Source organism: Thunnus maccoyii, chromosome 1, assembly GCF_910596095.1.
Source record: "Thunnus maccoyii chromosome 1, fThuMac1.1, whole genome shotgun sequence".
In the NCBI taxonomy this organism is placed as follows: domain Eukaryota; kingdom Metazoa; phylum Chordata; class Actinopteri; order Scombriformes; family Scombridae; genus Thunnus; species Thunnus maccoyii.
The window spans coordinates 28,860,449-28,876,802 of NC_056533.1; the positions used below are offsets into that span (position 1 = coordinate 28,860,449).

Here is a 16,354-nt window from a genome sequence, read left to right on the forward strand (position 1 = left end):
CTCTTAATTTTAAGACGCACTCATCGTTTCTGTTGCTGTGTGATGCTGCAGTTGCTTAATACAGTCAAAGGAAAGAATTTGACTCACAGCATCTGTGAGCAACAAACAGAACATCAGTACTGATGTTTCTGCGAAATCCCGGATACGTTCAGTGACACCTGAACAACATTAATGTCAAATTCAGACATTAATCTTACACGTTTCAGACCTGCCTGAGTCACATTAATAGCTGTATTTTGACATTTGGCATTTCAGTAGATTATGTTACAGATACGAAATACCAGAGAAGTAAAAGAAACACAAGGCAGGTGGTTTGTGATTGTGGACAGCTCTGTGTGTGCACATCTCTGCTAATTGAAACCACGCATTTGAGGCTTTTGTGCTCTTGTGTTTTCATTATGGACCAATCTGTGTGCTGACATATGGAGAAAAGCCTGAAACACTAAACAGCTCAACTCACTATAAACAACTCACTATAAACAGCAACTTCACTGCCTGTAATAAATCCATGGCCTGTATGCGCCTTGTTGGGCAGCACCGTATTTCTCCCCCTGTCGCTCCACATCAACTTCCACTCTGTTACATTAAAATACCAGTTTTGAGAAACAGAAATATGCGGGGTTCGGCTCAAACCATCCGGGGCTGAAGCTGTTATTGCATTTTTGATGCATAACGTAAACTGACCGCTCTCTTTCCAGTTTATTCTAACTTTCGATAAATCTTTCTTTTTTCTGCGAAAAGATGTCCCACCCACTTTTCTATTGGCCTAACCAAAATGCAATATAAGCCCGCGCCGCTCAGCTGCTGAAGTTTGTTAAAGCTGCAGAACTCTTCTAGTTGCACACTGGGACCTGTCTATTGATTATCATGATTGCATATATTTTATATACCGCGCTTATAGGTTTGGCAATTTTGCCATTATTGCTTTACTTAAGAAACCCTTATATTCTGAAAGATATAAGTTATGCAATTACTGCAATTCAGATCGGCATGCGAGTGAGCAAATTCAAGAACCACAAACCGTTTTACAGCATTTTGGATTGTTTTCTGGACAAAGTAGCCAAGCAGCCGCACAAGAAGTTTCTACTTTTCGAGGAGAGCTCCTTCACCTACAGCCAAGCCGACAAAGAGAGCAACAGAGTGGCCAGAGCTCTGTCGCTTCATGCCAACTTGAAGGAAGGGGACACAGCGGCCGTCTTTCTGGGCAACGAGCCTCTCTTTGTGTGGATCTGGCTCGGCTTAGCCAAGCTTGGCTGCACAGCTGCCCTGCTCAACTACAACATCAGGTCCAAATCCTTGCTGCACTGCTTCTCCTGCTGTGAAGCCAAGGTCCTGGTCGCCGGTGCTGGTAAGCTGTTGTCCTCCATGTAATTATGAAAGGTTTTAATAATTTTGCCGCTTTGATTGGTTAGTGTTAGAATATTAGGTGACAAAGATTTTCCAGACCTCCTTCTCCAATTACAGACATATTTTAAGACAACTGTCAGATGCCAGTTCATTTTACAGTTGTGCCACATAGAGACAAGTTAAATTGTCTCCCTAAGTTAAATTGATAACTTTTTAATAATTTAATAAGTTACCAGTGATGTTAAATGTATATCCTACTGTAAATTTGTTACAAGTATATTGAGAGCTACTGGGAGCTAGAGTTGAATTCCTTTCATGTGGCTACACGTGGCCAGTAAAGTATATCGACACTGGTGTAGTTTCATTTGTTAAACTTTCAGAGAGGGTTCCTTCGCTTCCCATGTCCCTCCACATTTGTTTTCCCTGTTTTTAGTGTTGCTATATTAATATCCTTGAAGCCTTCACCAGCTCTCTTTTGGTCATTTGTCAGATTTGCGAGGTGCTGTAGAGGAGGTGTTGCCCACCTTGAAGCAGCAGGGCGTCCGTGTGTTCATCCTCAATGAGGACTGTGACTTGGAGGGCGTTGAAAGCCTCTCTGACAAGATTCAGCAGGCCTCGGACCAACCTCTGTCACCTCACCTGAGGGCCAGCATTAACATTAAGAGCCCTGCGCTTTACATCTACACATCAGGAACCACAGGTAACCTGACTGCTTTATCTGACCTTCACTTTAATCTGCACACTTATTTTTACTGTGCAGGCCTTGAGCAACGGAACTACTATAGGACAGTAAAAAATGGTTTAATGGTTATCTTGTAGGGCTTCCCAAGGCAGCTGTAATTAATCACGAGAGGCTATGGATGGCATCTTTTCTTCAGTCTGTCGCTGGCGTACGCTCAGACGATATCATCTACGTGTACCTGCCTCTTTACCACAGCGCTGCCTTTCTGATGGGTCTTTGTGGAGCCATAGATAAGGGTAATACATGAGTATTTCTTGCAAAAATATCCAACTGCACTGACACTGAGTTTATTACAGGTTAAACCAACAGGTATATGACCTCAAATAGCACACAGTTTGGCTCTGATTTTCACTATTTGTATTTCAAAGTTCATAAGTTAATTACCGTACTTGACCTCTCAGTACGAGATTATATGTTGCTGCAATCTGCGCCTTCTCATTTCTAGGCATCACTGTTGTTTTAAGACGTAAATTCTCTGCCTCCCACTTCTGGAATGACTGTAGAAAGTACAATGTGACGGTCATTCAGTACATAGGAGAGATTATGCGCTACCTCTGCAACACACCAAAGGTAAACCTCAGTATGATGTCACATATAAAAAGTTAGTAAAGTTAGCACTGTTTAAGATAGTATAACTAAAAATATGTTGTTAAAAGAGGGGTTCACAATTTTCAAGTCTGTCTTAGAACAATAGTCAGGTGCCCAAATGAACAATGACACATGTTCTTCTTCCTCCTGTTCATATGAGATCCATTAGTAATGTACTTTTCAATGTAAGTGATGGAAGATAAAATCCACAGTCCTTGTTTTGTGCAAAAATGTATTTGAAAGTTTGCTCAAAATGAGGACTGTGGATTTCATCCCTTTAACTTACATTGTAAGAGAATTTTGAGAAGATCTAATGTTCAGTATGAACAAGATGAATGATTACAGTCAGCAGCGAGTTTCAATGTTTATATTGGCACCTGACCATTGTTTGAAGACACACTTGAAAAATTGTGAACCTATCCTTTAAATATATTAGTAGTTCAAATACTCGCAGCAGTTAGACACTCTGTACACATAATGTGATGTTTGTTATCATTGTCATATCCAGCTTTCATTTCTCCTTCCCTCCTGTTTAGAGAGACAACGATAAGGATCATAAAGTCCGACTGGCTTTGGGGAACGGGATAAGAACAGATACTTGGGCTGATTTCCTGCAACGTTTTGGGGACATTCACATCTGTGAATGCTATGGAGCGACAGAAGGAAATATTGGCTTTGTCAACTACGTTGGGAAAATTGGAGCCATTGGCAAAGAGCATTTCCTTCATAAAGTAAGAGGCGATAAAAATGCTGTTTATTTGTCCCATACGTACAGAATTTCAGTATTTAGTTGTACAGTAACATTTGCCACCAAGTGATGAACATGCAGGGTTGGCTGGTCTGGTTTGTCCAACTAAATGTAAATGTTTATGGATAATTTGTTAATTTTTTTATTCTTGAACTGTTTTTCAGATGGGATGTCCATACGCCCTCATAAGGTACGACACAGAGAAAGAGGAGCCAGTCAAAAACTCTAAAGGATTTTGTATTGAAGTCCCCAGAGGTGAGCCAGTCTTCCCCCAAAAAACAACTTACATAACCTTCATCTCTGTCTAATTCATGTCAACTCACTGTTGCTTTCAACCACAGGAGAGACTGGTTTGTTGGTGGCGAAGATTGGAGAGAGAACACCTTTCAGCGGCTATGCCAAAAACAATCTGCAGACAGAGAGGAAGAAGCTGAGAGATGTGTTTGTTAAGGGAGACCTCTACTTTAACAGTGGTGACCTTTTAAAGATAGATGACGAGGGGTTTGTCTTCTTTCAAGATCGCATTGGAGACACTTTCAGGTCTGTATATAAAACAATCACATCTGGAAACAATGAATAATGATGCCTAAACTAGAAAAATGGTTGACCTTTAGAGAAGAATGTTGAATGAATTTAAGATGTAGGACAAAACATTGTATTTGATTGTATTTCAAGACCATTAAAGGCCTTGAATTTTGTTAACATCATTTCAGTTTTTTCAACAGTTCTCCAGAAATTGCGGGCACTCTGGTTAATCTACTATACTTATTTCCAATGTTTGATTTCTTTAGATTAGTTAAGATTAAGAATATTCATTAATCATTATTTCAACATTTTCTGCAAATGGAATGCAGGTAGGTTTATTCTGACCATGCTGTTATCTTAATTATAACAACATTGCTTTAAATGCTAAAAGACTAAAATGTCTTTGTACTGTGATCTAATACAGGTGGAAAGGAGAAAATGTGGCAACCACAGAGGTGGCTGATCATTTGCTCATGGTAGACTGTGTTGAGGAGGTTAATGTCTATGGTGTGAAGGTGCCAGGTAATAACTGCATTATTATCACTTATTTCACAGCCATATAAGACATGCTTATTAGATAAAAATTGATAGCTTTGATAGGTCTCGGGTATTATGTTTCCTAAGTCTTATACCTTTTTTTCACCTGAACACCATGTCTGTTTGAGTTGGGTTGTTTTTTTTTTTAAAGATTTAATAAACTATACAAGCTGTTACCAGCCTATTCATCATCAATCATCAATCAAACCATGCTGCAATAATCAATTTAAAAACATAAAATTAAAAAGTTTTAAGTCAGAGTTTTAACATGACAACAACAAAGTGTATTTGAAACAGGTCTTCATTTATTCTGCCATAGTATGAAATACATAACAAGACATTTGAACTCATGTCCTGAGATAAGTCCTCTTTTTGCTTTGACCTTGACTGATTAGGACACGAGGGAAGAATCGGAATGGCAGCAATGACGCTGAAAGAAAACATGGACTTTGACGGCAAAGCTGCATATCAACATGTCAAAAGATACCTCCCCAGCTATGCAAGACCTCGCTTCATTCGCATACAGGTGAACTGAGTCCTAACAATATTATAACACAGTAAAAATCATACATTTGCCTGAAAATATCTTGCAACCATTACAGTTTATAAACATTTATTTTTCTGTGGCAGGATGCACTGGCAGTGACTGGGACGTTTAAGCAAATGAAGGTGAAGCTGGGTGAGGAAGGCTTCAACCCCGCTATCATCAAGGACAGTTTGTTCTACCTGGAGGACCATAATGGCTACGTACCCATGACTCAGGAGATTTTCAACTCCATCGCAGAGGGAAGAATCAGGCTTTGAATGAGTTTAGTCTTTATTATTGCAATAGCAGTGAACCTCAAGTAGTGCATTTGATTTACAGGATGCCAAATGATGGTAGATGACCTGCGCATTGAGTGTTTAATGTACAGCACATTTCATTAGCTATTTTACTGTGTACTGAAGTATGTCAAGTCGAATCATTTTGTTTTAAATACTTTTTAATAAAAAAGATCTTAAAAACATGGTTGTAAATGAGCAAAGCAAATCATCTATTGTTTGTTACTTTACACGGTTAGATAGTGATCTTTAATTTCCCAAGAGCTGATTGTGCTAGCTCAGCACCAACACATCTAGTAGATTAATAAATAGCTTAATTATCAATAGCTAAATCATTGTGTGTATATGAGCTATTGTACGCTGCTTTCAGGATCATTACAGGAGCTGAGGTGCAGTGGCAGTTTCCAGTGGAGTAGGAGAGGGTGCTGTGTTATCTATGGGAGAGGAAGACATACAGTTCATTCTTATGCAGGTGGAGGACAAGTGTTTTTGAGCTGTCTGTGAAACCCTCAGAGGGCAGCACAGCTGGTGCCGACCACACTGCACCCACTGGTTGCAGAAACTGGGCACGCTGTAGAACTTTGTCAGCTTTTTCAGCACCTGTTTACCTAGAAGGTTTGAAGGCATCTCTGTAATCTTGAACAAGGGGCCGGACCCTGTTGTTGGTGGTGTAGAAAGGTCAACTGCAGCATCTTTAGGACAAGGCCTTCTTTCAAAGTCGTAGCCAGACAGGGGACCAATGCAAGTATAAGGCAGAGGCTCACTGCTGCAGCTAAGAGAGCGCATTGGTCTCCGAGGTCGGTTCCAAGCCTTGTCAATCCACAGCTCCACTTGGGCCTTGTCCAGCCTGGAGGCAGCATCTTCCATGTCCTCAGACCTGGTGTCAAAGTCAGGGTTGTGGTTTTCTTCAGGTCCTATTACCTCGTCTTCCCCTAATCTTGACTGGACTGCATTATCAAGCAGCTGCGTCTCAGCCACAAGATTGGAAGCCATTTTGGAGACAATTCTCCAGTCTCTAAGGATATCATCTGCAGTGGTGTACTGTGAGGTCACCGTAAATCGGATGATGCGTTTAGTGTGAATGTCTGCAGGGATGAGGTACATGGTGCCAGATCGGGTCAGTCTCCTCAACAACTCATCGGTTAAAGCATTTCCTGCCTAGGATGAGAAAACAATCACTATACATGATATATTCATAACAAAACACTGCAAAAAAACAAAACATAAAACAATTTGTCCTTGATCCATTCAAAGTTTCATCTCATTCTGATCATCACTGGTATAGCTCTGCCCTTCACCTGTGTTTGATAAAACTACATTACACAATTCATTGGCACACCTTTGAACTAGGCGTGACCGGCCAGTCTGCACATTTCAACAATCATTAGCCAGTGAAGCACATGTTGCATAACAAAGAGAAAACCAGATTTAACAGGAAGATTTTTGTAGTTGTACAAAAACTGTGATGTACTATAAACATTCATACTTTCAGACAGAAAACAACTAGGCCGAGGTGCCTCTCAGCAGGAACCTCAAAATTTGGGTCACTCCTTATCTGAGATTCCAAGAGCTTTGCCATCTCAATACCCTGAAAACCACAGAAAAAAAGACACAAAGATACACTTTTCATTTGCTAATATTTGATATTTATTCCTAAAAATAATTTGCATGAAAACAACTGGCTGTAACTTACATGTCTGATATGAGCCTGGAGGTTTTTCAGTCCAAAGGAGCGCATGACAAACCAGAGCTTGAGAGAACGGAAGCGACGGCTGAGAGGAATTTGCCAATGCTGAACAAAAGAAGAAAGTAGTGTTATCAGATGTAATTATTCCCTCTGATAGTTGAATCTTTAATTAGATGGAGATATGATGGGATCATACCATGAAATCGGTGGCTGCTTGTGAGTTTTCATGTCTCAGATAAACGGGATCAACACTGAATGTCTGCTGGAGCTTATATTTATCCTTTACCCTGAGGCAACAAAATTAAACCATATTACCAACCAGCAAGCACAGTTTACATTGAGTTTGGTTTTAAATTTCATTTGAGACCCACTCTTATACATCATTTTAATTTCTGTAGAGGTGAGAAAAGGCTGTGATGTTGTCTCTCACCAAAAAGCAGTGCAGTCAAAATGGACCATCATCCACTTGGAGGGGTTAAAGACAAAAGACTGTGCAAAGTCAATGCCCTCCAGGGACCAGCGCAACTCAGGACAGAAGTAGGCTGAGCCAGCGTATGCAGCATCCACATGGAGCCAGAGTCCCTCCTCTGCACCTGTAAAATGTTTAAATCAAGTATCTCCCAATACATCCAAACAGGATAATATGATGTTTGACTGTAAAAACAAAGTTACTGAAGACACTGTGGGAGTAAATATGAAGACATACACACTGGTCCCAGTTCAGATAGCTTGTCAAAGGCACACACTCCTGTAGTTCCTAAACTGGCACACAGCTGAACAGGAGAGAAACAAAATGTCAGATAAAATTCAACATTTAATTGTGTATTTAAATTATTTTAAAAAAACAACACACGTTTTTCATGTTTTAACCCATGAAATACAAATTGTGTATACTCGACATTACCACTATATTTATATAGCTTGCTGTTTTTATCTGTTTGAATGTGTTTTTCTACATTCAAGGCAGCTCTTTCATTTCAATAAATTATGAAAGTGAATATTTAGCTATTTGTCTGATAAAGTCTAATGCAAGGACAATGGAAAGCTCCTCAGGTTTGAGACTCTACTGGTGAAAGCCATTGCACAAGTTTGATTACTGGGGAAGCAAACATCCAGAGGACAAATGATTAGCAAACATCATGATGTAATGGACACCAGGCACCAGATAAAAAAAAAGGACAATGTGGATTTGTTAGACTCTTACAGTGATGTGCTTGTTGTTTAGCAGCTGACTCTCAAATATCAAGTTTTGAATTTTCCTTGTATGCACCAACAAGGGATAGCTTATAGAACAGTTCCTGCTTGCATCTGCTTTACCACACAATAATACAACTTAAAATATAATGTGTTATTAATGGCATAAACCATGCAAAATTAACTAGTATGGTAAACACCCCCCTACTCCCATGACACCCACCTATCCTTCAGTACCTACCATGAAAGGGACCAGTCCCATCATCCTGTCTTCTTGTATGGCTTGTTTCAAAGTGTCTCCTCTCAGAGACAGCTGCTCATCAGTTGGCAGAAATCTGATCTTCACCAGAGAGATCAGCCCTGCCTTCTCAACTGAGGAATGGGCCTATGAATACAGCAGCACACCACATCAGTTTTATTTCATCCAACTGATAGGAAGTTATTGTACAAAAAGTGGTAACATTGACCTGATCTGAAGCATAAGCCACCAGTCTTGAATTAAGGACCGAGTCGTCCACATCCTGGTCGAGCTCAGCCCGCAGCTGCAGAATTTTGTCTTTCCTGGCTGCCAGCAGAGCCACCAGTGTACTCTCACTGACTGTGCTCTAACAGGAGAGTAGATGTAGAGGGCAAAGATGGTGAGCTGATTGCTGTGTAAAGGGTTTTGTGCATACAAAAAAAAAACAGATCAAGGTGTAGCAAACCTGAAGTATGCCTCCACCTCTGCTGTCAGAATGGTGATGCAGGAAGAAGGAGGGTAGCCCCAGGGCTTTACACAGCCAGTCCATCACATTCATTTCCAACTCTGTACAAGCAGGGCTGGAGGCCTGTATAAAAACATCACAGACAATATAGTTTCTCAGGATGGCGTGACTTTGTTGTTCTAACATTTTTGCTTTTTTAATTGTGGGGAAAAGAGTGTAGGCTGTTCCCTTACCCATGTGAATCCAACACAATTGATGGCATCAGCCAACATGTCCCCGAGCATAGAGGGCCATGAAGTCAGACTGGGGTAGTAGGCATGCATATGAGGACTCTGCCAGTGAACAACCTTGGAAAAAGATGAGAAAACACTTGATTTCTTTCCATACTTCCATAATGTCATAATGATTTCAGTGTGTTTCAAATTGCTCATATGATGACAGATAACAGTAGGAACTTACTCCTGGCATGATGACTTTCTCTATGTCATTGAAGATACTCTCCCAGTCCTCTGGTTCTGCAGGTGCAGTGTCAGGGAGAAGCTCCCTCATGTAGCCTGGTTTCACATCTGGAATCACCCTCCTCTCCCTGATAGAGCTCAGGTACTGCGTGATGTAGTCCACCAACTCCTTACCTGATCAGTAAAAGGCACTGTAACAACTGGAGTGATATTTCTAATAAAATATATAATTCATGTTTATTTTACTTATTGTAAAATACTATTAACACAGACAATGGAAACCATGATTACCTCTGCGATTGTATTCCTCAGCCTGCATTTTCTTTTCAGATGCGAGGTCTTCGAGTTAATTCGCTGTGTGTAACAGGTGGCTGCAATGATGCTGTCTGTACTCAGAAGCAGAGATCACAGAACTATATAGACGCTGTTGTGAAGTACACGCCTTAAATTGGTGACGCATTTCAACCACCAAACAAATACCCTCCAATGTCCATCTTTGGAATCTATGGTAGCATCACCCACTGACTCCACATTTGCACTAAATATTTACCCTCCTATGTTGGTAATGATTTATTTATTTGTATCTCAGTGAAATTATACTGTTTTTAACAAGAATATATCAATAGTGAATGTGATGCAAATTCTTTGTGCAACAGGCCTACGTCAATCACCCTGCACTCACATCAAATATTTTTTAGCTGCATATCATCCCCTATGCAGCTGAAATATAGCCTATTTTCCATATATGGTCAAATATGTTCAGAATATTGTTGAATAATCAAATAGCATATTTGCAGTATGTTGCAGCAGTCACATCTTATTGTCTGTTTTTACTTATTTGAAAATATACTTTAATTGATTTTTACCCAATTGAATACGTTGTAATTTACAGTCATATTTTGTAAATTACACAAAAATGATTTTGCTGTTTTTTTGCAAAGTATAGCCTGAATGGATTCCTTCCACATATGTAAATAAATTCTTAAGATATTAGATGATGTTTTTCATAGGACTGAGCACTAGGAAACAGATTCTGAGATTAAAGGCATAAAAAATGTAATATTTCAAGATCATAGCACTATACTATGACTATAACTGAATCCCTTATTTTTTTTCATTTTTTCCAAATTACATTAATTTACCCATTAATAATGATAAAATTAAGGTATTTTTTAATGGTATTTCAAGGGATTCTTATCTCATAGCACAATATTTTGAGAATAAAATGTTAGTATGTCAAGACAAAAGTCATGATATCATATGTCACGGTAATTACATGAAACATATTTATATAAGAAAAAGCTTTAAAGATGAGGACTTAGTGGTTAGATGAGAGCTAAAGTTACAGAGAAAACTGATGGGCCTACCATTTATCCTGGTAGATAAATTTGCTTAGCTTAGCATAAAAAGTGGAAACAAGGGACAATATCTTTCCTGGCTTTGTCAGAGGTAAAAAAAAAATCCACCAGCACCTCTAAATCACATTATATCTCGCTTATTCAATTTGTACAAAAACACTACATCCATAAGGGTAGTATCAATTTTCTCACGCTCGAGGAAAGAAAGCAAATTTCCAAAAATATGAATTAATTTTAATATATTCACAGTTTGGCCAAAATATTTGACTCTTGATGATGTAATGACCACATAATATGACTATTCTTGCATCATAAACCCATAAAACAAATGTGACATATCAGCTGGCAGACAAAACAGAAATGCTGTCCTCATAAGTTGATACAATTGCCATTCTCTGCCATTTCCACCTCTCATTTAGCCTGAACGCATTACAGAGGATGACTGTTAGAGCAAAGTGATATTTGTACAGGATGATGACTCTTCACAAACAAAGTATAGGGGACATTACAAAAAATAAACAATGAATGAACATACAGTAAAAGGTAATAGGATGATGAAGGCAAACCCATCCATGTCACAGCTTATCGCTGCCTTTTAAAGATGAACAAAAGCGTGAGCAGCACCTGGACTGTTCACACATGGTGCTGTTTACTGTTCATTGTGCTCGACATGTGTTAGCTCTCATCCAGCTCACTGGGGAAGCCAAATGTTGGAGTAGATTTCACTGTAATTCAAACATGCTGAGCACACATCAGTGTTTTAGTAAGCAGATTATGACGAGAGGCAGTCAATTAATTCCACTGACTCAGTTAAACTAATAAAGCACCAGAGGATGTTTATCTAAACCATCTCAAACCTGTAGTCCAACTCATTCATATTTAAACTGCAGGTTTAATACACTTAGATGTTATGTTCATTTGGTGGAAATAAGAGTCTGCACACAGTTTTTTTCTGTCCAACAACTGTAAAAGAAATTGGGCTTTTTCACTCATATTCAAAATTTAGTGTCATTTTTATTGTTGTATAAACACATCTGTATTTGAGTTTAATTTAGAGACACAAGGATTAGTCAATTAATTGATTATTTTAACTATTTTGATAATAGATTGTTGCTTTTCTAGGAAAGACAAAAAAAAACCCAAAAAACAAACATTCTTTGGTTTTAGCTCCATAAAAGTGAGGATTTGCTGATTTTCTTTGTCATATCTGTGTCATATAGGATATTAATATAAATATTGTTGGGTTTTGAACTGTTGGTTGGAAAAAACAAGGGATTTGAAGACATCTTCTTGGACTCTGGTAAATTATAATGAGCATTTTTTGATATATATAGACTAAACAATAAGTATTAATCGATTAATTAAGCAATCAACAGATTAATTGATAATGAAAATAATCCTCAGTTAGTTTCATTTTTAGTGTTTCATCCATTTAGGTGCATTTCTTGATCCAGATTAAAACACCGGAGTGTTTCAGTGTCAGAGAGAAAGTTGACTTTTTGTAGCATGTTGTACACAGTCAGCAGATATGATTCACCACATTACAAAATGTTCCTTTCATTAAGTACACAGTTTAAGCCCAAATTTGCGATCAAACTGGTCATAATTAAACACATGGACAGTATGTTGGTTTAGTTTAGTCCTCTGAATCACATTCAACCTTAAACCCACAAGTTCTTCAAATCTAAGCAATAAATGCTCCACAGACTTTTGATCCCACTGAAGGCAGAGAGTCCGGTAGAAGGCAATGACTAGAGTAATGGCAAGTGTATATGTGTACATGTGTGGCACACAATACACAGGAATAAGTGTTATGTGATATGGAGCAGAGCACAGTGTGACTATTGTGCTCCGTGTGTGCCTTTACATCTGTGGGTCAGAGCCTGATGAAAGCAGGTTTAACCATAATTGTGCAATTGAAGCTCAAGTGCTGCCTTGTGACATCAAAGTCAAAGTGCTCCGTGCGGTATCTTATTTTGCTGCTTTTATTCAAATAAGCTCAACTTGAATGTCAAATTTCAACGTGACATCCTACTATCACAAAGAAAACCTCAGGCTTGATCATTCAAACCAAAAGTCTGAGACATTTCATAGAAAGAGGGTTTGACCACTTAGTTTGACTGACCTGTCTGTGAATGAAGGTGAAAAAAGGAAAAAGGAACTACAACATGATTTGTTATTGCTTTTATACTGTTTTTCAGGCTTGTGACTGTAAGGTCCATGGTGTGATCCCCAGATTTGTAAGATAAATCTAAGAGGCAAAAATGAGAGCTTGCCTTGCCTTCCCTCATCACCAATACCGAGGTTCCCTTGAGCAAAGCCCTTAATCCCTAACTACTTTAGTGGAGCCTCTCAGTGGCCCACAGATCAGACTGGTTGTACTGTGTCTCCACAAAAGCAACATTACTCTCAGTGAAACATCGCTTGGTAATTGGTTGAGAAAATTATGTCACTTTTAATGTTTATCTTGTGGATTTTAATTTAACCCTATGAATGTCTTTGTTAACCTTGTGTTTTTAAAAGCACTGTACAAATAAAACTGTTCTCACTACTAAATTGATTCCTCCCACTTCTCTCTCTCACGATTATTTAAGATGTAATTGAATTTTCTTCAGCACTTAAGAGTCGCACAAAGCAAAATACTTACTTCTAAACATAAAAAATGATTGGATATGTTTAATCCCCACAATCAAAAATTGAAATATGACAGACTGTGAAACCTGTATGATGTATAGGTTCAATTCAAAGCCACTTGGCAAAGTGGCATTTTAGTAAACATATGCTGATTTTTTTTTTAGACCACATTGCTTCACAGATGCAATTATGAATTAATCTGAACTTTCCCTCATAGAAATAACACATAGGTATCTTCACTTTGGTTGATATGTTTCGCTGTTCTGTTGGCTCACTTTACAAGTAGACCAAAGGTCATCACCAGCCACAGAACAACAGCAATGCAGCTGGTATTGCTCAGAGAAACTTGAGCTTAGTAATGTAGAGGGTGTAGGGTTGTAGGCAGGGGATGAAACAGAGAGGATTAGGTTAGAGCCTCAAAAGATACCTTTTGGATGATTTACGTTCTACCTTAGATCACTTACACTAAAATCATTTCTGTCTGATTTGGAGACCATCGTACTTCCCATGTTGACTATTCTCTGTAGTCAGTCAGCTTTATCGCTCCTGCAGATGGCTCATAATGCAGCAGTGCAACTTCTCACTGGCACCAAAAACAGAGACCACATCATTTCTGTACTGGCCTCTCTTCACTGGTTACCAGTCAAATACAGAATTCATTTTAGGATTCTTTTATGTGATTTAAAGAACAGCATGGACTGACACCAGCTTATTTTTCTGAACTCCTCATCCCCTGTTCTACCGCCAGACCCCTCAGATCTGCTGACCAATCACTGCCGTCATGCTACACTCCCAGTTCAAACTGAGAGGTGATTGGGTGTTTTCCACTGTTGGCTCCCATTGTTAGATCCGCCCCCTCAACTGATATTTTTAACACCCACCTTCAGGACCCATGTCTTTTCTTTAGCCTTTTACTAATCATCATGAAGACTTATGATGATGGTCACACTTTATTGATATTTTTCTCTCTATTATTTATTTGTTGCCTGTGCAATGCTGTTATGTTTTTAGGATTTAATCCCATTTCTTAACTTTATTCTACGCTTTTATTAATTTCCCCTTTGATCTTCATAACTATGTCTGTGTTTTTATTTGATTGTATTTATCAGTCTCTGTAAAGCATTTTTGTTGTTTTTAAATGTGATCTATAAATAAATTGACTAGACCTGAATACTTCATATCATCTTAAAAACAAGAATCATCCTTATTGGCCAATGACGTTGACACTAGAGCCTGACAAATAAATTAGCCAGGTCAATATATCTTGTTGAATTTAGATAATCAAAGATATACCATATTGGGTATACAGGAAATTGCAGTATAGATATACCATAAATATGTTTGGGGTAATATAGAAATAGTGTGATCATTACATAGTTTGTCCACCAGAGAGCACTAATGAGGTTTATCTTTCAAAAATGACCCACACATATCTTGGTCACAATTCTTTAATAGCTAAATTTGAGGGATCCTCATTGAAAATGTTAAGTTAATATATGTGTTTTCTTAAAAAAAAAAAAAAAAGAAAGAAAAGAAAAAAGAAAAAAGGCCAATATATTGTTAGATAAAAACAAACAAAAAAAACAAAACCCCTCCCATATATCTATGTTGGTATTAGCCTAAGGGCTTCAGTACTGGTTGGGCTTTAGTTGGACCATGCAAAGAATTTGACTCCAGTAGCTCTCAATATACTTCTACATGGTACAGAGAACAAATTCACAGGAAGATACAAATTTGTTTCCAGTATGTCTGGAGATAAATGTTCTGCATTACATAACATTCCCTTGAGGGGATAAATTATATGTTATTTGATATAGACACATAGCTAAACCAAGACAACAAACAAACAAACAAACAAACACAAACATAGGAGTCAGCTGGACAATTCGGTGGTGCCAGAGAGCATAACAGCAGTGCAAACTCATAACAAGAATAACAGACATAACAATGTGAACAATGTGTGACTGTTATATGAACAATGTCAAGAATCTGAAATATTCTACAGCTACAAGATGTGATGATAGCATGCAGGAAATACAGCAGTGCAATTGTTTTAGGCACTTTAGATGTATAGATTATTATCCATAATGAAATACCATCAGGGAGGCATTTGATCGGTCCCAGATTGATTCTGCAGCATGATGACACCAAACATACAGCCAGAGTCATAAATAACCATCTTCAGCAACAAGACAAACAAGGAGTCCTGCAACAGATGCAAATGGCTATAGATTTACTATGATGTTTAGATATGAAAAATATTGAATTATGTTACTATTCTAACTCATGGAACCCTGAAATAACTTACAAGAGGACCCCAAAGCACAAAAAAGCTTTAAAAAAAATGCAACTCTATACTTCTGTGTTTACCTCAGAGGAAAATATTGTACCAATACATTTACCTGACAGATAAATGTTACTGGTTACGTTGCAGATTCAGATTTTACTCACATCACACGTTGACTTGTGTACTTAACTTGAACACAAGTGAGGTACATTCAGGTACATTGTGCTAATAATACCTCTCTTTCACTCTTCACTTTTAAGTGAAAATTTGAATGCAGGACTTTTACTTTTACAGTATTCTTACTGTGCAGTCTTAATAGTTTTACTCAGGAAAGAAGTTTTGAGTACTTCTTCTACCACTGCCAGTACCAACATTTAGTTAGAGAAAAGATGAAAATAAAGCAAGACAGTGTAAGAGGCAAAGTAGCTTACACCTGCCCTGCTGTAGTCTTAAATTATCCTCACCAGTGCTTGTATGATGAAGCAATACACACCTTTACTGTAATGTCTGGTAAGTTTGCAATAAGGAAATAAATTCCATAGGGCATGGTAAGGAACCTGTTCCTCCACAGTTACACCATGCATGAACTCTTTAAATGAAACTAACTGCCTACAGGTGTTGCACAGGGTATGCTCTCTTAAAGGGGCAGCCACTTATTTGCCATGGTGCAAGAAATTATTCACTTAATGCTTAATTCTTACATTCAAACATAGAAAAAACATA

At 38.3% G+C, this 16,354-nt stretch overlaps 2 protein-coding genes across 2 annotated transcripts; one reads left to right on the forward strand and one right to left on the reverse strand.

Moving 5' to 3' along the window:
* The first annotated feature begins 793 nt into the window (after positions 1–793).
* Positions 794–5,302, forward strand: LOC121901711 (very long-chain acyl-CoA synthetase-like). The gene is made up of 10 exons (XM_042418618.1): positions 794–1,348; positions 1,838–2,047; positions 2,167–2,325; positions 2,535–2,659; positions 3,214–3,408; positions 3,590–3,680; positions 3,767–3,965; positions 4,375–4,472; positions 4,883–5,013; positions 5,118–5,302. The coding sequence occupies exons 1-10, from the start codon at positions 868–870 to the stop codon at positions 5,289–5,291; spliced, it is 1,863 nt and encodes a 620-aa protein (XP_042274552.1). The 5' UTR covers positions 794–867; the 3' UTR covers positions 5,292–5,302.
* A 381-nt stretch (positions 5,303–5,683) lies between these two features.
* hdc (histidine decarboxylase) lies at positions 5,684–16,212 on the reverse strand. The gene is made up of 13 exons (XM_042418610.1): positions 16,125–16,212; positions 9,644–9,738; positions 9,354–9,526; positions 9,128–9,241; positions 8,895–9,017; positions 8,658–8,795; positions 8,432–8,575; positions 7,703–7,769; positions 7,427–7,589; positions 7,193–7,283; positions 7,003–7,101; positions 6,796–6,897; positions 5,684–6,467 (listed from the first exon to the last, which is right to left on the reverse strand). The coding sequence occupies exons 2-13, from the start codon at positions 9,669–9,671 to the stop codon at positions 5,685–5,687; spliced, it is 2,025 nt and encodes a 674-aa protein (XP_042274544.1). The 5' UTR covers positions 9,672–9,738; positions 16,125–16,212; the 3' UTR covers position 5,684.
* Positions 16,213–16,354: the final 142 nt, after the last annotated feature.